This window comes from Cyrtonyx montezumae, unplaced genomic scaffold (assembly GCF_038088225.1).
Source record: "Cyrtonyx montezumae isolate F1298 unplaced genomic scaffold, pur_monq_1.0 scaffold_36, whole genome shotgun sequence".
Taxonomy (NCBI): domain Eukaryota; kingdom Metazoa; phylum Chordata; class Aves; order Galliformes; family Odontophoridae; genus Cyrtonyx; species Cyrtonyx montezumae.
In genome coordinates this window covers 5,483,246-5,507,672 of record NW_027072041.1, presented here as the reverse complement: position 1 = coordinate 5,507,672, position 24,427 = coordinate 5,483,246, and the positions used below count along the sequence as shown (strand labels likewise).

At 37.7% G+C, this 24,427-nt stretch overlaps 1 protein-coding gene across 3 annotated transcripts in view; it reads right to left on the bottom strand.

Annotated features, from left to right (window-relative positions):
- PCSK5 (proprotein convertase subtilisin/kexin type 5) overlaps positions 1–24,427 on the bottom strand; it is a 265,589-nt gene that overhangs the window by 54,920 nt on the left and 186,242 nt on the right. Inside the window, exons 15-21 of one of the 3 annotated variants that reach the window (XM_065745519.1) lie at positions 22,894–22,996; positions 22,171–22,364; positions 20,133–20,217; positions 17,385–17,482; positions 16,736–16,865; positions 15,139–15,254; positions 1,262–1,364 (exon numbers count right to left, since the gene is read on the bottom strand). In XM_065745519.1, coding sequence (XP_065601591.1) covers positions 1,262–1,364; positions 15,139–15,254; positions 16,736–16,865; positions 17,385–17,482; positions 20,133–20,217; positions 22,171–22,364; positions 22,894–22,996 — 829 coding nt within the window. Of the gene's footprint in view, positions 1–1,261; positions 1,365–11,167; positions 13,735–15,138; positions 15,255–16,735; positions 16,866–17,384; positions 17,483–20,132; positions 20,218–20,850; positions 20,966–22,170; positions 22,365–22,893; positions 22,997–24,427 lie in introns of those variants that run through there. The other 2 variants (XM_065745517.1, XM_065745518.1) reach the window with 2 other exon arrangements.

Below are 24,427 nucleotides of genomic sequence, written 5' to 3'. Positions count from 1 at the left end.
ATATTATCTAGCATCCTCCCATTACTGTCTTCAATAGGCATTATTGAAGACTGTAAAGAGCTACAAGATTTACAATCCTGTTTCAGTTCAACTGGTCTATTTCAAATACCTAACAAATAATGTTCATTGGAAAGTCTTATTCTTTAGCTTCTGGTTGAGATTTCCCATCACTATTATTTCTTTTAATAGCGTCTGTCCAATGCAACCTCTTCTAACAGCTTTTGGTAATGTGCAGAAGGAACTTAGTGAGCCCTTGAAAACCTTAAGTAAAAAAAAATGAAATCTGCTGGAGGATTTGTTACAGAGGAGACAGCAGTATCCTTTCAAAAGGCCACAGAGACTTTTTTATGGCTCCAACATCTTTACCTAGTGACATTCTAACTTCTTTGTTCTGCACCTTCTTTGTTTTACAGATACCTTTGTGTAAAACCTACAAATGACATTGCAAGAATTGCAAAGAAACAAAGAAAATCTAATTTAATGTATTCATCCAAATTCTGCCCCAAATCCTATTCTAATTCCATGTCTGAATTAATACAAATTAAATCCACAGATTCCTCAGTGATTAATTTGTTTGGACTCCACTGGTCCTGTATGGTATAGCCTTAGCATAGAAATTTGTACTGTAAATGGTAGGATTGCTGAGGATGGTTTTCCTGTGCCTTACAGGACCAGATTCTGATTTCCTACCAGTTCAATATCACATAACTGCAGTGCAAGGGAACCAGAGTCATCTGTGAGAACAGAGCTATTGGAAGAACATGAGTTTGAAAACAGTAGGCTACTGTTCTTCAGATATCTCCTGTGGAAAAGCTTTGTTCTAGATCTACTGACTTCTCACAAGAAGTTAAAGAAGTAAGTGTCAGGTAGGGGCATATATTTGGGTGTTGTGAGCATCTCCTGGATTTATTGATTGATAGCTTCACTACTTGTGCCAATTCAGTAGGTATTGTAAAAATTCAGATCCCCCAGAATTTTGCTTTTAGAGTTTGTCATCCTTATGAATTCAATAGCTACAATTTTGAATGGATGACAATTCAAAGGAGAGAGTTTTATGTTAAAATAACATTTTCTGTGACAGTGGGAATAATCTGGTTAAACAAGGAATGCCTTTGTAGCCAGCTGTCTTGTTTACACAATGTTTGTCTTAGCTTCTAGCCCTGGCTCCTTTTATCATAATCATCAGCTGCTTTTTCATTTCACTCTGCGGGATAGTGCTGATGTGAGCTCTTTGTACTGCATGCTGTTAGGAGACACATACCTTGTTCTAGGGCAGCCGATGCAGTCATCCACCCCAGGCCCAGTGCACTTCTGACAGGATGCTGCACACAACTGACATTCCTCGGAAACATCAAGATATTCATCTGGAGAAAAAAAGAATTTGTTTATTAAAAAAGAAAGTAAAATAACAAAGTTCCGATCCATGTTGATAAACTTAATGAGTAGAAGGAATTTGATCTCTTTTGAATTACTGAAATGAGCAAATTTCTCTTCAGTATTGAGAAAAAAAAAGTCTGCTCCCTTAGGGCACTGGGGTATTCAGAATTTGCAGTTTGCAGTCCTTATTTATATTATATTATATTATATTATATTATATTATATTATATTATATTATATTACATTACATTACATTACATTACATTACATTACATTACATTATATTATTTTTTGTTTGGTAGGCTTTTTTGGGGCAGAGCTTTTGGTTTTCCTTTTATTTTCCATATCAATCTGACAGAAAGTGATTCTTCTCAGGTTGACATTATTACTTTTGCAACAGTGCTACCTAGGAGCATTCATTACCTGATTTTCCTCTGTGCAGCTGCAACATGCTCTTGATTGCAAGTTTAGACATAAACAGTACATTCTCATGCATGTGAGGCATGTTGTATGTGGAGAAAGATTTGAGTATCCTTCATTAGTCAGACATACTTGTGCTCCCCGACCTTTAGCTACAGCACCTTTGTTTCCCTCTCATACTGCTGCTACAATACTTAGCTCCTCAAGACAAAGGCAATTCTTCAAACTGAGTGAAAATTTGGTGCCCATGTGAACACCTGGACTTGAGAAAAAAATATTTTTATTATACAAATGGTTGCCTGAAAACTGAGATTTAGATAAAAAACACCAGGAAAATGAGTACCATGATATTAGTAGAGGGCTGAACTGAAAAATCTTTATTTTTATTTAGCGAATATTCTTTGGAAAACCAACTGCTAAGGTATACTTTCCATAAATCTCAGAGCAGAGATGTTCATCTCTTCCAATCCAAGCTATTTGATGATAATGTGCTTTTATGATTTGGTAATTGACATGAATACTAGATCTGTATGCGACGTAATAGCGGGATTGCAAATGGGTTTACAAAGCAGCTTAAAAAAACAAACAAACAAACAACCAAGATTGGGTATTTTATGTCAGTTTCCTGTAGGAAAATTTATTCTAATGGAGTTTATATGGTTGATAGAACTGATTGTTCCTGCACTCTTAAATCCATAAATAATGGAAGAGGTTGTACAGAGTTCTGTGTAATACATAAATCTTGCCGTTTCTTGGTTACTTTAATATTGAGAAAGTCTTCACTTATGCTGCACTTGGAAATACAGATTTGGTAAAAAGCATGAATTTTAGGAGTCAAAATACCCAAAATGAGCCAGAGATGAGTTACACTAACATAGAGATGAGGTACAGACATAGTTTTGATTTTGTTAAGGTATGTGCGTCTCCTGGAAAGATATAGACAAAAAAATGAGCCAGAAGCCAGTGATAGATGATGTAAAACAAGAAAATAGTGCTACATAGAAGCTGGTCTGGGAAGAAGTTTGGAGCTGGAAGCAAATGAACAAGCTCTTGAGATGACAGAAACAAATCTCTGCATTTTTTACATGGAAATGTGTGCGTTAAACATAGAACCCCTGTTATTTCTGCTGCTTAATAAAAGCCACCCATGCTGCAAATTTGGTTAATCCTGTCTTAAGAGTCGTGATACAACACACTAGAAAGAGGCAGACAGGGAGAGGATGTTGTACTATCACAGCACACAAAAGAGGCCGCAGCCTGCTGCCATGTAGAGCTTCAGGTCTCTGACAGCTTTCATTGAGGTAAATAACTTGACTCCTTACAATTGGTATTTAGAAAGTATAGTATGGAATCCCATAATTTCAGGAGTCTTTATGAGATTTTAAAATAAAATTTGATACTTCTTGCAACAGAATGATCACCAACTTCTTCAGATATTTTCTAACAAGCTTTTTGGTAGACAGTGCACAAACAGAAAAAATGTAGTACCTGGAAAACATTCCTCTTGCAGGTCTGGTGGCTCGGTTCTTGGTACTACCAATTTTATGCAGCTAGGTCATCTCTTTGTGCAATGTTATTACAAAAGTGCTTATTTCATACTGTTGTCTGATTCATGTTCGGCATTTTGTTTCTTCAGTCTTTACTACCTTCACTTTATTTGCCCCTGCTGCCTGTATGTTTATCTGTGGGACCTGCAACACTGATTCACACACCTTGGCTATACCTGGTCCCACACAGGCTATATCTCTCCCACAAGGTACAGGCGCTGAGTTTTAAAAGGTTTCTGCTATTTCTTTGTTTCTTCTTTCGTTGGAAGTTCTGCGATTCATTTTAGCTGCCCTGGAACACCGCCAGGAAGACCATCTCTCTGCTGACTTAATTTTTGAATTGAAGTACTTCGAAGTATGTGATTGTGAGAATGTGCATCACGTGTTGCTTACACATGTAGAAATTCTGAATAGCAAGTCATATCTAGAGCAGTGTATCTGTCACTGAATGGTAAAACAATATACATATATATATGTATTTAAAACTATTCAAAGAGTTAAGACAGAAAGAAAACTTCAGAGAATTTTAAACCTCTCCACATCACAGTTTAAATGACAGATGATACCTTTAACTTTCTAGATAACACCAGTTAATGAAGTCTTGACACTTTTTTTTTTTCTTTTATATTAATTCTTTTTTTATCTGCCCAACATATGCAGTGGAGAAATACCATTAGCAAAGCATTCCACCTATGCCTCAATTCAAGCAATAGTAATCAGCTGCTTTGTATCTTCCTAGATTCAATTTTCACTTGTTTATCACTTCTGATACCTTGTCACATTGTTTAAAAATATTTGTCACCTTTTTAAAAAGAAGGAATCCAGAAGTATTATAGGAATAAACTAATGTTGACAGAAATAATGCCTCAAAACTGCAAGATTTCTGTGTAGAATTCCATGTGTTTGTAGTTAGAGTTGCCTCTTTATTGGGGTGATGTCAGATTTTATGCTGTGTCTTAACTGCACATGTATATCAAATTCCTGTCAGGTGGTACAGTGCATTTTTAAATGAGGAAAAAACGATTATCTCCCATTTTGGAGGCATAAACACTGAATTGCAGCAAGCTCATCAAGTTAGGCTAAGGGTGTGACAGCAAACCAGACTGCCTCTCCTGAGTCCCAGATTAGAGCATGGTCATGACTTCTGGGATGTTACTACATCTTTGCTTGAGTACACATCCCTCCTGCTTTCAAAATCTACCATTCATTGGCAGGACATGGAAAACAGTTGGGTGAAGGTATGAATATCCTTACTGCATGTTAATTCCCCATTGTTGTTAACTAAAACATCGCTGAATGTAATTAAAAAACATTCACAGGTTACCTTCTCTAGCATTGCCAGTGACCTTTCTTTGTAAACAACCCAAAAGCAACCCTGTTTTATCCTTTTCTTGTTTACTTATATGGAAAACTGTACAGATTTTGTTATTGGGCTTTTGTATGCAATCCTATGGGTTACAAAGGTTCCCCAGAACAAATAAAGAAATACAGTTTTGAATTATTTTTAACAAATTGGCAGTGAGAAGCAAGATAATTCAGTCAACAGAAAAGTTTTGCTTTTCCTATGTTTAGCCCTGACACGTTTTATTTTGGCTAGCAGATAGGACCAGCTCCTTGAGTTTTGATAAAATTAATGCATGAAACTTAATACCATGAAGGACTGAGACCAAGCTGTTTGTAAGAAGCCATTAAAATTTATCCTGAGTATTCCTCTTAGAGTTTCACCTCAGCTTTGTCCAAACACTTAACATCAGATAGGTTACTGCTACCTGAAAGAAATCCAGTCTTCATCTTGAAAATGTTACGGCATAGATTCTGTGACATTTAATTTCCTCCTTAGCTTTTTGCTAGTCTTAAACTTGAGCCTCATTTCCAGTTCTGGTATGTCTGACCTCAGCTTTCAGCGTCCTGCTACTTATTATTCTCCATTCAGTCATTTTTCATAATGACCATGTTTCCATCTCCCTGTCTGAGTGAGCAGAAGGGACAAGAGAGAGATCCTTTAAGAACAGAACGCTTGAGTGATACCATCTGAGGTGCTGAGAGGGGTTTGGGATGAAAGCCTTTAACAGGGATCAACACGGAGCTGGGGTAGGGGATGCTGGCTCCTTAGTTGCCTCTTAGTGCCGAGGGCTGAGTCAGGATCTGGGAAAGGGTTAAGGATCTCTTCCCTGAACAGTAGTGTGTGGAGCTGAGTGTTATACCATAGTTTTCATGTGAAAGACCTGATTACAATTATGATTAGCTGGTATCGCAGAGAGCCTCAGGTTAGCTTTAATCATGGTAGGCAAGAGTAAAGTGGCTGACATTATCAACTATCCTATCTTGCATAACTCTCTATCTATTCCCCAGATGAATAATAATATTTACATTGTTCAAAGCTGCCTTTTTTACTGACACAAAGGGATTTTTTCCTTCTTTTATGTGCAAGTGTCTGTGCGCATGCACGTATGTGTAAAAATGTGTCCCTCATTTCTATGTAGCACTTACACAATGGTTGTTAGAAGCCCATTGCAGAAAGGTCAAAGCCATCAGGGGTACTAAGAAGTAGACTCCAGAAAGGTATTTTCTGAGTTTTAAAAATCAGCTTTAAATGTCTGTTTGTGCTAATAATAATGTGACCGGAGGTGAAAGCTGGGCAGGAATTGTGTTTCTCCCTGTCCTGTGTAGGCATAAAGATGAGAGCATGGCAGGGTTTTCTGCTGCTCACATGCAACCTGGAATTTAGCAACCCCATGAAAAAACTGAATGAATAATGAAATCAGAGCACACGGAATCATAGAATGGCTGGGTTTGGAAGGGACCTTAAATATTATCCAGTCCCAGCCCCCCTGCTGTGGGCAGGGCTGCCTCCCACCAGCTCAGTCTACCCAGTGCCTCATGCAGCCCAGCCTTGAATACTTCCAGGGGTGGGGCACCCACAGCTTCCCTGGGCAGCAGTGCCAGCACCTCATCACCCTGAGTGAAAAATTTCCTCCTAAAATCTAACTTAAATTTCCCCTCTTTTAGTTCAAGGTCATTCCCCCTTGTCCTATCACTATCAGAGCCTGTAAAAAGTTGGCCATTCTCCTACTTGTAAGCTCCCTTCAAGTTCTGGGTGGGAGAAGTTTTTTACTGAGAGTGGTGAGGTGCTGGAACAGGTTACTCAGAGAGGCTGTGAATGCCCTGTCTCTGAAGGTGTTTAAGGTCAATTTGGACAGGGCCTATGCAATCTGATCTAGTACTTGATCTAGTAGCTTTCAACCACGCCTCTGGCTGAAGGGTTGGAACACCATGATCCTTGAAGTCGTGTGTGATTCTATGTTTGGAAGGTCGTAATGAGGTAACCCTGGAGCATTCTGGGAATGGAGCAATCCCAGTCCATACTGCTATCCTATTTTTTGCTCTGTACCCTTCTCACTTCACGAAGGAGGGGAAATGCTAGGTCTTGCTATCTAAATTTCAAAATGACAGTGGTAAAAAACCTGTTTATCCTCTCAATTTCTGGACATTCTTAAATAGAGATTTCTCTGCCCGATGTTGTCAGATTTCCTGGTTGTTTTATTTATTTATTCATTCATTCATTCCTTTATTTATTTAGAAGCTCAATAGCTGGGAACTTCTGGAAGGACAATGGAATGGTGACACTTGAATGTCACTGGAATTTATCTCATATTGATGATTGCACTGTGTTGGAAATCCAGATAATATTCTGTGAAACATACAAAAGAAAGGTAGAGGCTGTCTGTGTATCTTGAATAACAGTGTTGTTATTTACACCTGCAGTGCACTCCAGATAGAATCTTTCAGTGCTGGCAGAAAGCACATCATGCTCAAGAGGCAGTAATTGCAGCACAATATCTATCTCTTACATTACACACTAAGAGGTATACAGTTATGAAGCCCTTTCTGTCCATAGGGTTTCTGCAGAGAGACACAAGGCTGTGGCTGTATGTCTCAGGACAGTATTTCATTGCTGGCATCCATCTTAAATGTAGTGTTGCCTGCTGATCATTTGTACTGAAGATTCTAAACTTAATCATGGTATCAGTGCAGATCTGCTGAAATAACCGGGCAGATTTCAATAGGCAAACTAACAAGATATAACAACTCAGATTCAAACTACTAATCAAATGTAATATGTTTGATATCTAAAGATGAATATATTAAAACCTAAGAGAAATCAGTCCAAAAGATAAAGTTTATCTCCTTCCAAATAAGGAACAGATGAAACTAAGTATTTTAATGAAAGACTGAGTTTTATTCTCATCTCTAAGTCTTCAGCCAGTTCAGTAACCCTACATTGGTGACCTCACCGTGCTTACAGTCTCTCCTTGTTCTTAGTCTCCACTACAAGCACTTCAGGAATAGCCAAAGCAACTACTTTGTATGATTTCTCAAGCAAACATGATCCAGAACATTCCCCGAGGATGCAGAAATGAGCAAATGATACATCTCCTCTGTTTTGGATACAGCTGCAGAGAGGCTTTGCAGCACTGTTTGGCTGCTGGAGCAATTTGAGTCCCTGTGAACCTAATGTGTTCAGAAGGCTGTCACACCTATGAGCTACTCTTCAGTATAGCCTTGCTCCTGAAGTAAGAAAAGGGACATTATTTTGGTAATGAATATTTTGAACTTGTGACAATGCACATAATTGGCACGAGCATGGTCACAAGCATTGGTGTTGCCAGCAATGTAATGCGTGGGGACTTGGAGACCCACAGCTTGGTGTGCACACAAACACCAAGAGCACGGCAGTGGGCAGGGACAATTCTGAACAGAGGAAATGTGCGCTATCTCAATTGGAACTAAACCACACTTGTCCAGCTTCAGCGAGATTCAGTGCTTTTACTGAGTTTGCAGGATGGTCAGAAAATATTCCCATTGTGTCATTGTTCTAGTTTCTCCACCCTGCACTGACTGTCAAAATGGGTAAATTATCGGAGTATTTTGTAACACCACAAGGCAAAGATCATAGAATCATAGAATGACCAGGGTTGAAAAGGACCTCAAAGATCAGCTAGTGCTGTGGGCAGGGTTGCCAACCACTAGACCGGTCTGCCCAGAGCCACATACAGCCTTGCCTTAAATGGCTCCAGGGACAGGGAATAAAGATGTCTACTGCGCTTTGTGATCAGATGGCATTTTTTGCTTTGGGAAGTCACGTTGTTGTCCCACAGGGCCTTCAACAAATCCATCCCAAGACACTGAGAAACAGTGATAAATAAAGGATTGTATAAAGGACATTCTTCTAAGCCTTGCCTTGCCTATCTTTGGCAACAAATACAAGAGCTTCTCAGAAAATGAGATGTAACAAAAAGCATCCTTTGGTGTGGCAATGACAGGCTGCATTTGTTGCTTCCTGGAAATACCATGGCCGACTGTAATGCATAATCAGATAATTAATTTAATCAAAACTGGAACCTCCCATAACAATTTAAAACAATAAAAAATTATGTCAAGCAAATATTTTTCTTTCTCTCTTAAACAACTTGCTCATCAAAAGTACTTTCTCAATTTTTTCTTTTTTAAATATTGAAACCACAGATTCTGAACAATTTCAAGTAAGTTCTCACTGGGGTCAGTTTCTTTCCAATGCAAATTTGACTAGGACATTTATTTTTATGTTGGAAAACTTCTTTAATGCTTGCTTAAAATATTTTGCACAAACATTTAATGACAGAACTTTTCTTGTTTTGTTCTTTACCAATGACATGACAATGGCATATGCAATATAAATATAAGGCATGGTAATAGATCAATGACAATTTACTGTTCCATGAATTGCACTACAGATTGAAAACACTGAGTCACACAAGCTGTCACTTAAATGTCTTTACAGGAATCTTGAATTTATAACAGGCCTTGTTACAGAAATTCAATTCATTAAAAAATGTATTTAAAAGTAGCATATAGTTACCTGAAGTGGACACTGGTACAGGTAATGTTCAGGTTGTCTGTGATGTGGCTGCTAAAAGCATTAACTTGCTCATCGCTGGCTACAAGTTCTATTCAGTCACTGCAGTCATCTATAGTGTCTCTGCATGTAGACTTTTCAAAGGCTCATAGTGTCATAATTGTTATCATTATTTCACAACATGGAACAAGCAGCAGCCTTGATGTTGTACTACATATTCAATATCAGATGTTGCTCAGAATTTCCCAGGCCACTGGAAACTTGCAGTCCAAATAGGAACTACGGTAATCTTTCAGGCCTTGCAGGAAAATCTTTATTAAAAGCCTGTTTTCCACACAGAGGGAGCTGCAAAGCCTCCTAGAAAAAGATAGGATTTGCCAGTGTATGCAGGTAGACAGTGTAAGCCAAGAGCCACAAGAGCTGCTGGACAGGAGTGTGTGGCTCCCACTGGTTTCTACTGACACAACTTGCCGTCAGCCACACTACACTGATGTATGGCTGAGGTGGATAGCAGCATGCAGAAAAGCAGAAAGGCCTGATTACAGAAATGCATCCTCCACTTACAAAACTATGAATTCACAAACTGGGCTTCTGCAAACTACTTCCTTGTCTGGGGCACAATAACCTTTCTGGCTAAAAATAGTGTTAATTGAAGTATGAAATTTGCTATGGTCCACAGTGACAATGTGGCTGTTCAGTTTGCATTGAAATCAATGACTGTGTAAGGATTCTCCTGCACAAATATGAACTGCCAGATAAGATAGTTTCCCATGGAAGTGATATGCCTTAACTAAAAGAATGTTTGTAAAAAAAATGATTTTTTATACTTACGAGCAGGGAAGTAATTGATGAACAGATTTGGCCTGACATCAACCTGAGTCTTCCATACAGGAAGAAATGTATCATTTTCTGTAAGTTCAGTAGCTTGTGGCCTTTCTAAAGTGCTCCATATCTGCTCTGCGTGCTGACAACAAGGCATAAAATACTGAATACTTCAAAATACTCAACATTTAATCAGAAAGAGGAGATCAAAACAATTCTGCAGTGGAAAACAAGCAAGCATTCTTCAGTTGCAATCTAACTCCTGATACAAGGGCTAAATACAGTGCTGTTTGCTAATTGTGCTTGTATCTGTCCAATGTCATTATGCTGTCAAGGCATCAACAAGCAACAATCTTCAAGGAGGTCCTGGTTTTCAAGCTAAAACTCCATTCTAGGGTAGCTTCTCTGTGAGGCTTCACAGCCCAACATTTACAGATGCACCCTACAGGGCAAACTAGGGCTGGAGTTGTAATGAAATTATTATCCTTCCCCCAAGGACACAGTAAATAAAACCATAGAAGCCAATAAAGTTGATTGAATTTCTCAAGTGAGTTAAAATATGATCGTGAGGTGTGACCTGAAAAAAGCAGCTCTTTGTAGAGTACTGGTGTAAGCATTAAGCCAACCTTTTTCCAACCGGTGTGGTTTAATGAAACTATTACTGAACATGTGATGTCCTCTATACATTTACTCCAAGAACTGACAGGAAAAATGCAGACTGGTGGCCTAACTCCTTATTTTGAAACCAAGCTGGTGACAATTAAACATTGAGGCTGAAAGCCAATGACTGAAAAGTGGTTTTTTGTTTTGTTTTGTTTTCAGGAACTTTACACAGCTTCAGTTAAAATGCTTAAAACTTCATCAAGTTTTCAAGTTGTGTGGATGATTTGTCACTCTGGCCTCCATTCAGGTTATGGGACTAAGTGGGAAATGCATGAAAGCATCAACTAATGCCAGCGGAAACTCTGATCTGGCAGGCACCACGCTGAGTCTATATGTAGCCCTCTCCATTTAATGGGAAGGAGAGACAGCCTACTGTTCTTAAGTGGCTGTGCAGGATTGTGACTGAGGTGTACTGAATGCCAGCACTGGCAAGTGAACAGGCAACAGTTCTGCACTGTGGAAATGTCCAGGAATGGCTACAAAACCACCACCTCCCTCCTGAACTGTCTGAGTCAAAATGTATTTATGAATGAAACATTTTCATTAAGTCTGCAAGAGAAAAACTCCCACGGGTGGAAGGAAGCCAACACTGTTGCTCACCAGGGCATGGACATGGGTGTCCTCCACAGAAACCATTGCTGCTTACATCAATTCCATCACTTAAATCCGCAAAAAATCAAACACCTCTACCCTTCCAGTTTGTGTCAGTGACTTGCATGTAGTATCTATACCATAAAGCTACCTGTGCCCTTCAACAGATATATTTTACATGGAGATTATCAACATGTTTTTCCAGACCAAAGGAACAAGAAGTTAGGTTAATTTAATAGAAAAAATAAAATATGGAATAACATTGATTTTGGCCAATATCAATTACAACAGAACTACCCTATTTTACAAATAACAACTGAACATTTTACACATGTACAGTATTTTTTTTTTCAGTAAAAATGAATTTGGATTAACAATGTGTCAGTTTTTTTTTTTTTTAAAGAAAACAAAGATATTAAGTTTTTCTCTACAATAGTGTTAAAGGCATTTTAAGTACCCAAACAAACTCTTTACAATCTATTACATAATTAAATCTCAATTATGAATATATATTTATATATAATATATATATAATATTAACTTAAACTTTGAAAGCATTATGTTCTAGTTAAAATTGTTATACTGAGAAATGAGGCAGTAACAGACTAGTAGTTAAACTAGCACAAATTAAATTTTCATAATTTTGCATGTTTAGGAGAAATCTGTAATGGGCACCAAAGGAGCTTCACAGGCCTCGTTGTACAGAATCAGACATGGGTTCTAGTAGTTTACCTGCTCTCTGGCAAAGTGAGCATAGGTTTATATTAATTCATTTGTAAAAGTTCCACAATAATTTTTGCATTTGAAGAGGAGGTTGTCTTTATTTTCTAACATTTACATGCTTAAACACCTGCAATACATTTTCTACTTGTGTGTCCTGGAGAAATAACAGAGTGAGACTTTGCACATTTTAGGTATTTTTTTCCCATAATCAGTATCTTTGAAACTCAATTTACTGTTTTCTGATAAAATGAATGGCTTCCAAACAGCAACTGATGGTGAAACTGATGAATATATACTGAACAACTGTGTACCTGACTACAGAGAGGAGACAGAGACCTGCCCCTCTCACCACCCAGGATGGTTTTACAGTGAGGTAACTTCATAGGCCTCAACAGGATTTTTCCTGCTGAAATTTGTACTAGGAGCAGTTAAAAGATTCAGGCCCATCAAGACGAGATCATTACATCAAGAAAACAGTTGATTTATTGCCCTATATGTTAATACTCCGGGAGATGTATTTGGCACAGTGTTACAAGCTCAATTATAAATCCAGTCCTGTAAACACATTCTGTCACATACAGTCACACTGGCATTTCTGTATGGGCACTATAAAATATCCCCACATACTTGCATGATAATATCCCCTTTTTGGTGAACGTTACAAGACAACAATAATTTATGAATACTCCTTACATGTTAGCAACTTTTCGATTTCCACGTATACATTACTCTTGCTTATGCAAACCAAGAGTAGCATCTTCTGAACTTGTTCACAACAGGAACAAAATTTTTTTTTAAGTTTATTTGAAATAGCTTTTACAATTTAAAAAAATAAAATAAAAATCCTAGCATATCTGTTAATAAGCTAGCTGTCTAAAAATGAGATCTATATGACCAAAAATCCACTTTGGGCAAAACATATATACACACTGCATGTGATACAAAAAAACAGCACACAGCAGAGTAAGTAGGAAAGAATTGTGTGCAGAAATGATTACTCTTCTTTTTTAAATACTGGTACAAAAGGGACAGAACTTAGTCCTGCAGCTGACAATGTTTCTGATTCCCTTAGGGACTCATTTCCTGAAGTTCCCTCTGTCAATTCACAAAAAAGACTAATGCAAACCTTTTTGTATTGTTTAGTTTTAATCCATGTAAACGTGTGTGTATTCTTGACACTCTTTAAAACATCCTGAAGGGGAAACAAGGTGGAAAAAAAAAGGGAAGAAAAAAGACCTTCAAAAACAGAAACAATCTTAAAGTTGACAGGAATTCAAATCATGAGTTAAACGTTAATTTTGGCATCAAATGCTTTGGTCACACAATACTGACTCTGTGATCCTGGATGCTCAGCTCTAAACACCCAGTTATGAAAGGTAGGCGTGTTGTAGTTTTTCCATTTAAGTTCCAACAAACAGTTCACCATCTCCCCAGACAAATGGGGGGAGAGAGAGAGAGAGGTGTTTTTTTTTTGTTTTTGTTTTTTTTTTTTTGTTTTTTGTTTTTTGTTTTTCCTTTTTCAATAATACGTGTTAATCTATAAGTCTACAGGAGCAGGAGGACTCTGGGAGGTGTGAGTTCACCCCTTGTGCGTACATGTTCTGCAACACAGCTGCTGGAGCACTTTCCGCTGGCAGAGATTGTTCTTTTTCACCAGCATACAGAATCCTCCCTCGGCCCAGGACTCTTCCGTGGCTTCCGGAGGGCAGCAGCAAGGGAGGAAGGGGAAGTTGAAGGTTTGGAGAGCATGGTGTTTACCATGGAGGGAGGTTTAATTGGTCAGACAGGTAGATTTGGTTGAAGAGACCATTCAGGATCAGGTAGCAAGTAGGAAATTTGGTCCATCAGAAGGAATTTCAGTCAACAGCATTTTATTTTTCAGGAAGAGATATTGTGTGGTCCGATAGGGAATGATTGGTATCCATTTGTGAAAAAGAAAAAAAGATTAGAAAGAGAATAATTAGAAAACAGTGATATTTACAGCAAAGGAATTTGTTCTTGATTTTCATGAATTAAAGAATAAAACTGTCAAACCATGAAAAAAGAATAAATATTCTCAAATCCTACAGAGTAATGCATACCCAGCGTTTGACTGTCAGGCAGTAGAATGAGAGCCTCCATGCTTGGCAACTTAACAGAGGAAATTCTGTCCCTTCCTTGGCTAACCTACGCTGCTGAGAGAACATGCCATGCAGTAGGATCCAGTTGCATGCCACTGCAATTGCCCCACTTGCCCACGTGTTGTGCTGCAATTGCACTCTAAAGAACATGAGACAGAGGTGAAGTGTCCTCAGTCCTGGGCAACTATGTGTACCCAGGTGAAGCTGCATGTGGACAACTGATTGCCTCTACCATAATGAAGACCAAACTGATGTATTAGTATATGTCTAAGACTATTTTATATTGGGTTTCCTTCACACTGCTTAACAGAGGGCATTATTTCGGTACGTTCATCCTCTTGGACAGCACTTGTTGACCTGTTACCTACAAGTAATTCACATTTTCAGAGTAACATTATCTCAGTGTCTCTGTAATTGTGATTTGTGAAAGGAATCAGTATTAGTGAATAATTAAGCCAATCATACACAATATGAATGATCTATTTGCTGCCTCAGAGAACTTGGAGGAAGTTCAAATCTCTGTAACAAATTGGGTGCCCTCTATTCTTTTCTTTCTCACTACCTTTTCACACAATTCAAGTAATACTACAGCTACTTAAGATCCTTTCTACTTACCATCACTTTCACAGTTTAAAGTGGTGAAATCAATTAATAACGTGCAATTCTGTTGACAGTACGCTAGGATCATTATATAAAAATCTTCCAAAAGCAATGACTTTTGAAAAACAGGTAAGAAAGCGAAAATAGGTTGCTGCAGGTAGGGGGGAAACTATTTTAAGAAAATTTAGGTATATATGTGACTAATCCTATTAATACACTACTTATGTAGCTTTCTCCTTTTTATATATCTGAAAAAAAAAGTAAGATATAGACCTAAAATAGATAATATAACAAAAGTAAAGAAATCAAACCAACACAATACATGTAAGAAAAGCTGTCAGCAGGGGCAAAAAAGATCTTTTCAGTGAACTGCACTCACCATCCTTGCAGACTGTTCCCACCACACAGACACCAGAGTCTAGGTTATAGCCACTTGGGCAGATCGTACAGTTTCTGTCTCCTTGACCACTGCAATCCAAGCAGCTGGCATCACATCTGAAAGACAGTGGTATGGTTTGACCTTATGGCCTCAACAAATACAGGAGGTCCCAGGAGAAAGATTCTGAATTGTAAAGGGCTTGTTTGCTGCTTACAGAAGTGTCAGCTGCTGTAGCAATGAGAATAATTAAAAAAAAAAAAAGTCCCCCTACAACTCATTGCTGTTTTTTTTTTTTCCTCCAACCACTTTTTATACTTTTTATTTTTTTTAGTAAACAGCTGCATCATTCTAGTACTTTAGAACTATGTAGAAGTAATAAATGGAAGTATTAAACTGACAGTGCATCCATCCACCACCAAGGAATGGACTCAAAGCCACATGATGGAAAAGCCTGACCTGCTGCCCAGTCACTTCATCACCCTTCTGACTTTGTTAGATTTTGACTGTGTATTATTTTATTTTATTCTATTTTATTTTATTTTACTCTATTTTACTTTATTTTATTATTTTATTTTATTTTAATTTATTTTACTTTATTTTAATTTATTATGGAAAACTGGAAAACTGTAACACACTGTGAGTCCAGGCTGTTCAGCTTGGAGAAGGCTCTGGGATGGCCTGATACTGGCCTTTCAATATCTTAGGGAGTGTTCTAACAAAGAGGAAAGACTCTTGAGCAGTGTCTGCTGTGACAAGATGAGGGAATATGGTTTCAAGCTAAAAGAGGGGACGTTTAGATTGGATATAAGGAAAAAGTTTTTTTATGGTACGAGTAGTCAGGCACCTGAACAGGTTGCCCAGAGTGGTGGTGGATACTCCATCCTTGTAGACATTCAAGGTCAGGTTGGATGTTGCTTTGAGCACTATGACTGAGCTTTAGTCCCTGTTAATTGCAAGAGAGAACTAGATGACCTTTAGAGGTTCCTTCCAACTCAAATGGTTCTTTGATTATATGATTCTCTTCCTGCTCTGAACTCAGTGTGAGCCAATAATAAATGATTCCAGAGGGCAAAAGTGGTATTTATTTAAATAAACAAAGGAAGGAATAAAAAATAAGTCCCTTTTTTGCACAGCACAATCTTTTCCAAGGCTTATTCACCCACTGGTACATGCAGATGAGCTATGGTGAACAGCAAGTCTTGTAATACATTCATGACATGTTTCTGTGTATGTAGCTGAAGAACTGTAATGGTCCTCAGGAGCAGTAAATAACTTGCTATTGAAAAATCCCATTTTGCCTTTTTTCAGTTTGTTGTGAAACACAGATCCTCTGTCAGATTTGTATATTCTGCATTTCTATGCATATTTACACAGATCCTCACTACAGGTTTTTTAATGTCAAGGACACATACACGTACAAAAAAAGCAGTCTCAGAAGTTCGGCATAAATGCAATTCAACATTCTTAAAAAATACTTTTTACTTCATTTGTTTCTAATACATATTTTTTTTCTCTTCTCATAAATATTATCTTTCTCATCACAGTAATTCCTAACATACTGCTAATCATCAGAAACATATATTAGCACAGCTCATACCTTTTGCAGCTTTTGTATCCACTTTCAGTAGAGCGATCAAGGTAGTAACCAGTACTGCAGGATTGCACACATCTTCCATCTTCCATGAGATAGCCCTGTGTGCAGTTTATACATGCATCTACTCCACCACCTTAAACCACAGAGAAAATACACCCTATTATTGGCTAGTTACTCCTATTGCCTCCAGATGTAGCAAAATCTTACTGCCACTTTAGAGACAAGGTATAACCTTACTTACCTTCTTTCAAATAATAATATCAAACTGTAATGGTGTATGGTTAGAAGAAATCATATTGAATAGTTTTGCTATCTCTTTTCTGAAAGAAATTGATGTTGGTAGTTCTACAGGTGCCACAGGACTGATAAATCATTCTTACAATCCAGAAAGAAAATGGAAGGCATTGCAGAAAATTAGAATAAGCATTATAAAAGGAAAAAATAAACAAATAAATAAAAAGAAGTGTATTCATACTTTAAATTATATTTTTATGTTATCTGAAAGAATTCTGCTGTATGTATAATACATTAGAGAACTAACAAAAGAATTCAGAGATGACATGTCAGCAGTCACATTACGATATAGTAAAACAAAATCAGAGCTAAAAATAGAGAGTAAAGGAAACAATGCAAATCGGTGTCAGTGAGATACCTGCACACGTTGCACAGGAACGGTGACACGGTTCACATTCCCTGCCGTTATGGTATTTTCCATCTTCACAGCGGATAGCACATTTCATGCCATGCAAACTATTATAAAAAGGAAAAAAAACAAACAAACACAGTGTTCAAGGAGACAACAGCAACAAATGACAAGCTTATTCACAAATCAGTAGTTCCCTTTAAAAAAAGCAATTCATAGATCAGGACTCACTGGCTTCCTTCACAGGTCATATTTTATAAATGACAGCAATGACTTCGAGAGGGAATGAAATTCAGTTTTATCTATGGTGGAACACAGGAGCTGTTTACAGACTCATTGTAAATACTACCAAGTAGGAGAGGACAGAAAAAAAATGAACAATGCCAGAGTCCTAAAAATTCAGGCATGTAAAACACAATTACCCACGGGGAATTTGGCACAGGGTCAACACCACTGCATTTAAAAAATACACAAGACAACAACCTGGTATGTGTGAAAGACCAGCAGCACTTCCTGATACGTGCTACAGCACTGGTCAAGAACAGATTGACAAAGAAGGAAACTGCCACTGTTTTCTGACATGGCAGTTTTCGTTGAAATCTCCTAATGCCAGTTCTGCATGGTGTGGGAGATTTGTCTAGATTACAGTCAATGGTACTCTGCCTGCAGGCACTTTTCAGAAGGAGCACAAAGTACAGACTAACAGAAAGGAATAGCACAAAGAGTCACATCTCCATGCTATCTATGCTCCAAGTTGTGCTCATGCTTTCATGTTCTAAATGCTGACGTAGGCTCTTTTTTTAAAGTTAGGACTTGTCTGCCATGTCTCCCATCTTAAAAAGAATCTCAGTTTTCACCGGAATGAACTCCTTCTCAAAAAATGCTCTTCATCTACGGGGATTATCACCTAAAGTGTGAGCTGATGCTGTCTTGCAGATTGGAATCAGCAAAAGTTTTGTATGCTCAGCATCACTGGAAATTCTGAAGAGTAAATATGGTCCCAGTTTAGCAATAAACAAACAAACAAAGTCAGCATATCTGAGAATGTCTGCTTTCTTAAGTTTTTTTGTTCAGCCACACACCTCAAAGTGCTTTAGTGTCAGGTAGCATTATCATATTTTTACAGATGGAAGAACTAATCATTTGCTTGAGTTTATTTAACGGACCTATAGCAGGATCGGAATTGGGATATGGGTCTCCCAAGTCCCACTCGAAGTTCTGACTACAGATATAATCTGGACAAAAAAAAAGCAGGAATCTTTGAACCACTACGGAATACAGAATGCATACCCTGGAGACAATACTGATTTCTGATTTGTCACACCCACGCAGATGATGCTCTTTGAAAAAATTACCCAAATCCAGTCTCAGATGGCTAATATTGTCCAAGTAAACATTAATATATGTTACTCTGATTTATTTTTTATTTTTTATTTTTTCTTAATTTGTTTCTCCTTTTCTCTCACAGACTACACTTTCTCCAGTGGTGAGGTTTGTGTGAATGGACAGACAAGTATATAAACTTAGTTTCTGAGATATACAGAAAATGAGGATGTAGCTGTGACATATAATGTCACAAATATGCAGTCTTGGGTATTCTGATATATATGCCAACTGCAGAAACTTCTGAACTGCTACCTTACTAAATTGATTTCACAGATACAGTGAAAGCCATGCTGAGTCTGTTAAAATTCTCCAAACTCTTAACTTGGATTGAAAATTTAATTACATTTTAAAAGGGAAGCAGATACTCATATTTCACAGAAACTGTAAACAGACCACATCCAGTCCTATGCTTTCCTTCCCATTAGATCACACTTCAACTTCAAAGGGTCTCTCTTTCTTTCTTTTTTTTTTTTTAAAGAAAAAATATATTTGTAATAAAAATTGTGCAGGCACTTGAAAAATAGAAATCCAATATAAATACGTAGGAATGAAAAATCCTTTACAAAATGTAAAAGAATCTAGTTCTCCATGCCCTGTAAACAAACACCTTTCAGCTTTTATTACCTGAAAGACAAAATTCCACTTAGACAAAAAGTAAAAGGTCAGTGTCAAAACATTTGCAGAACACCGTACTCTGAAAGAAGAACCCCTACAGTTACTGAACACTGACTTCATATTTTTTGTGGCATAAAGCCAGCATATATGCCTTCACAGACTTTTTAAGATTTTTGACCTTAGCTGCTTGGATCAAAAGGTCATTCATTCATAAAGGAGCCTGGAATGCATACTGATGCTTTGTGGGCTTTACCTATCAGTTTCAGGAATGATTAAGTCCTCGTATGAAATAAAAATACCCACTGCCATTTAAAATAATGCGTGCACTATATTGTAACAGAATGGAGCCTGAGGTACTTGAGATAAGTGAATGACTGGATGCATGAAGAAACAATAAAGATAAGAAAATAGTTTCTAACCATCACAGGAATGAATCAAAGATTAATATGACTCATCAGCTCTACCTCTAAAATAATCCTTGACTGCCATACTGAAGGTCAAAGCAGTGAAGAAGTCAGTTTTCCACATGACTATGGCTTTTATTTTACTTGAAATAAAAGGTCTTTTAAAAGCCCTTTGTTGGCCAAAATGGCACACAGCTGTACAATAAAATACTATATTACAACTTAAACATCAATGGAAAACATGAAATGAGGTCAACTCAAGGTTAAACACCTATCTAGTGTTCTTCATTGTACATCCAGTCTCATAAGCCTCTTTGGGTATTGTGTTTATTGACAGCCATCTTTTCCTTACCTTAGGCCATGTTTGCATTCTGTGCAGATTTGGAATTCAACACATGTCTTACAGTTTTCACTACATTTTCGGCAAACATTCTTATCTACAAAGAAAAAAAAAAGAAGAAAACAGCCCAGAAAACCCTGGTCAGTTGTATTTAATAAAATTATTTGGGGATACTATTGCAAGTCTTACAGTTCTCTAGCTTGACACCAGGAAGCTAGACTAAAATGTCTAAATTCTGTCATTAGGCTTTTACTTCAGACAGCATATCTATTTATAAACCATTTTTATCTTCATTATATGCTTTGAGGTTGTTCAAAATCTTTGTGAATGCTATATATTTAAATTAACTGTTTACAATATGGACTTATACTGCCTTTTCATATAGTGGGTCAAGCAGTAACTTCTACCACATATTCCAGAAACTATCCTGCAATTTACTGTTTGCACCTTACGTGCAAATAGTGTGTCCTATCTTACATGTATTGGTGTTAAAAGAAATACTTCTGATCTTAACAAAGAGACATAATTTACCTAACATCTGCCTTTTCATCTCAAGAGCTCCCTACTTTTAAGAGAAGTCTCTGAGATGCAGTGCCATGTAACTCTCTGAGGAGAAAAACCTGGTGGTCCCATTTTCCTAAATTTTCATTTACACATCTTGATTGGGTGGAAGGGAAATCCCTTCACTGTAGTTCTCAGACAGTGGCAAATGGAAAAATTAGAGTAGTACCTGCTTTTACTAATCCTCAAAAATGAACAGACAGCTTCATGGCACAGAGAGCAAAAGGTTAGGTATCTACGTAGGTCACTCCAAAAGTAATGCCTCCTATTTATTTCCATGGAAGCTACAACAGATACAAAGAGCAAATAACACTATTTGATAGAGCAAATTCTCAGCTACAAAACACTACTTTTCAACACAGTCACCACCATTAGCTGATTCACACAAATGAGCCGGTCAAGATGCTCTTCATTTCATGGCGTGACAGCTGTGCTTGGCCATCAGAACATGGCTCGTCTTTCACACTACTGTTGCTGCTGCTGAAATGCACCACCCACTGCCTCACTGTGCTTATATCCACTGCCTGGTTTCCATAAATATTCAGCAAGCATCGATGAATGTCAATTGGTGCAACTTTTTCTGCACGGAGGAATTAAATTCCACCCCTCTGCATCATTTGCACTTCCATGTCAGATACCAACCTGTCAAACTGCCCCTCTGTTGCCATCTGTCACACAGCAACAAAATGTAATGGAATACTGGTGGGAATGTTCAGCCTCCTCTGTCCTACCAACATCTTCTGCCTCTGACATTGTGAGTCAACATATAGAAAAGGAGGCATTACTTTCGGAGCAACTCTCACTCAGTTTAATCAAGCCCTTTGAGCACATGTTCATATTTTAAGCATGTGACTAAAGCTATCTGAAGTAATGTAGTTTAAGCACATTTGAATATATGTCCATTTTTGCTACCCAAAGTTGGAAATAAAGTGTGGCAATCTCAGGAGGAAACGGAAGCCCCATATCTCATGTGGCAGAGAATTACTGCACTTGAGTCATCATAACGTTTCTGCCTGAAACGTTAATTGCAAACACCTTTTCCAGCTGAGGAGCCTAATTTTCTCAGTGATCCAGATCAGCAACCATGGTCACTTCCTCAGCTGCCTCTTCTACATGGTGCCACAGCATTCCCACAGTATGGGAGAATGGGGAATTGGAATGCTTCATGTTCACAAACTGGATGTTGGCTTTCCCTTCTGGTGAAACAACAACCTGATCTGTCCTGTAGCTGACTGTGCTCTTGGACTGCTTTCATTCTGCTGGTTACTCCCAGACGCAAGGAGAAATGAAATCCTGCCTCCAAGCATTATTTTTAAAATGAAGGAAGATTAATTTCTGAGGAGCTTCTTCATCACGCTTAGCAACAACATAATAAGAGGAGTAGGATAAGAGATAGATGCATTCAACATTTCCTGCTTATCAGTATTCCAACAGCCTCCCCAGATCAAATTCTGTAGCCCACAATAAAGAAACAATAAGTAATACTAACTCTTATCCAGGTAAAACCCATCGGGGCAGGTGGTAATACAGCTATTGGTTACTTCATTCAGGTAGTAGCCAGATTTACAGGTCATGCACTGGTCACTATGGCCTCCAACACAGGTTTCACAATTGGGTGAGCATTTTTTACAGCGTTTCTTGTCTGCATTGTAGTGACCAGGTGGGCAGGTCGAAACACAGATCCTGCAGACAGCAGGGAAGAGAAGGCAGAGTCGTTAATGAAATAACCTGCCACCACATTCCTGGACCATGACTGCAAAGCAGAAGTATTTCTCAGCATTGCTGCTTATGAATGATCACGTTTTCTAACGATCATGTAACCCTCCACAGCATTGCATCAGGCTGCTTGTGCATTTTTTCTCCTACAGCATATGCTGTCTCACTGTCAAACACCTTGACAGACAGTCATACTGTACCATTTTTGATCATCTAGATCTTTTCCTATCTGATTCATATGCAGTCAATGAAGTTGTAGTTGCTATCACAGTTACACACATATAACCTCTTACAAAAAAAATGAGGGAATGATCAGGGAGGTGTGTTTGAGTTCTGTACTTGAAATTTTGATTAGTTAGTTGTTTTCTTTAACTAAGAAAATTTATCACATTCAGAGGAAAACAATTAATTGATGACTGCAGCAAAGAGAGAAAAGGAAGTTAAGGTACATAATAAGGAATCTTTGAAGCAAAATTTTTTTTAACTTTGGTCTTACCGTGTGTTGTTCTTGGATTTGTAGTAGTAATGAAGACAGTCAGTACAATGATCTGGTCCTGGCCCATCACACCCTACTTTGCTGCATTCTGCATTGCACGGACCTGGAATAAAAGTAAGATGCAGGAAATTCTTGTTTGGTACTTAGCACCCGTTATTACTATTTTACCCATTATTACTATTTTTACCCGTTATATACTATTTTAATTCAGATACAATTACTGTGTTTTTGTTTATTTGATCTTAAGTCCAAATTGTAATTTGACCATACTGAAAGGAGGAATTTTTTAATACTTGAAAATCTTTGCAAATACTGGCCTCAGTATTCATTCAAAGTGATAAATAATTTTTAGCAGCCCTGGCATCCTCTGTACGGTCTATCAGATACTATTTCTGGATTGAAATAGTCTCTTTCCTAATGGCTAACAAATCAATCAAAATTTTATTTAGAAGTGCATAAAGGCTTTTGAAATTCATACTAAGGAATGATTAGTGACACTGCTCATTGCAAGCAGGTCAGTATAATAATCAGCAGCTATTTTGGTTAACAAATGAGCAAGTGGTCCAAGTAGCTACCACAGCAGAAGTGAACCAGCCCTCAGTGTCCAGACTCACCTCCCTCTGTGCTGCTACATGCTGCAAAAGCCTCAACCAATATTTGCTTATTAGCAAACCCTTTATCTCATCCACAGACATGTTTGCACTTTCCAAATAGTTCCAAGCTGCTAGGGGATGAGAGAACCATCATCTCCTGCCTTTATGTAAGTGACAAGGATATGTGTGAACCCCTAACTATGTCAGGAGGCTCTTAATATCAAGTGAACCTGAACAAAACTGAGTTCACTTCATACAGCAAAAGCTTAAGAAGTTAGTGACCTTTACAGCAGAGACAGTAGTGTTTCATCATCTATCAAAACAAGGGGTTGAGCAGTTCTCAAGCAAAAACAGGGACTGTGTGTTTGACACACTGTGACAAGAGACTGTAATAACAAATAGCTCTAAACTGAACACTGCTGTGCTGTTGGCTTGCAAGAATTATACTTAAGATACAACAGCAGTAATCATCTATGTAATGTGATTGACACTGTTGGAATACATGTAGGAAAACTGCCAGCTTGACTTATTCTGCAGCACCAAAAATCTAACTCTTTTGAAGCCTAATGAAACCACTGAAAAACTTCTATGGGGATAAACAAGAAACAATATATGCAGATGTAGAAGGTAATATTCCTCACATATATATATTGTGCATACATATTTATAAATATTTATGAAAAGTAGTGCATTCTACATAGGATGTTAAGTGTAGTTTAAAAATATGAAAATGTCTAAAAGCTCATCAAAATGCAAAGTGTATATATAGAACTTTATTAAATGAATTGTTCTAAACTCCCACTACTTCCATACCCTGAGAATATCCTTATGAAAATGTTCTTGCAAAGTCATTCTTTCAGCACTATGTTTTAGCTTCAGTGTATTAATTTTTCCATTTACAAATATCACAAATCCTGCATAATTATTATCAGTTTTGCCAC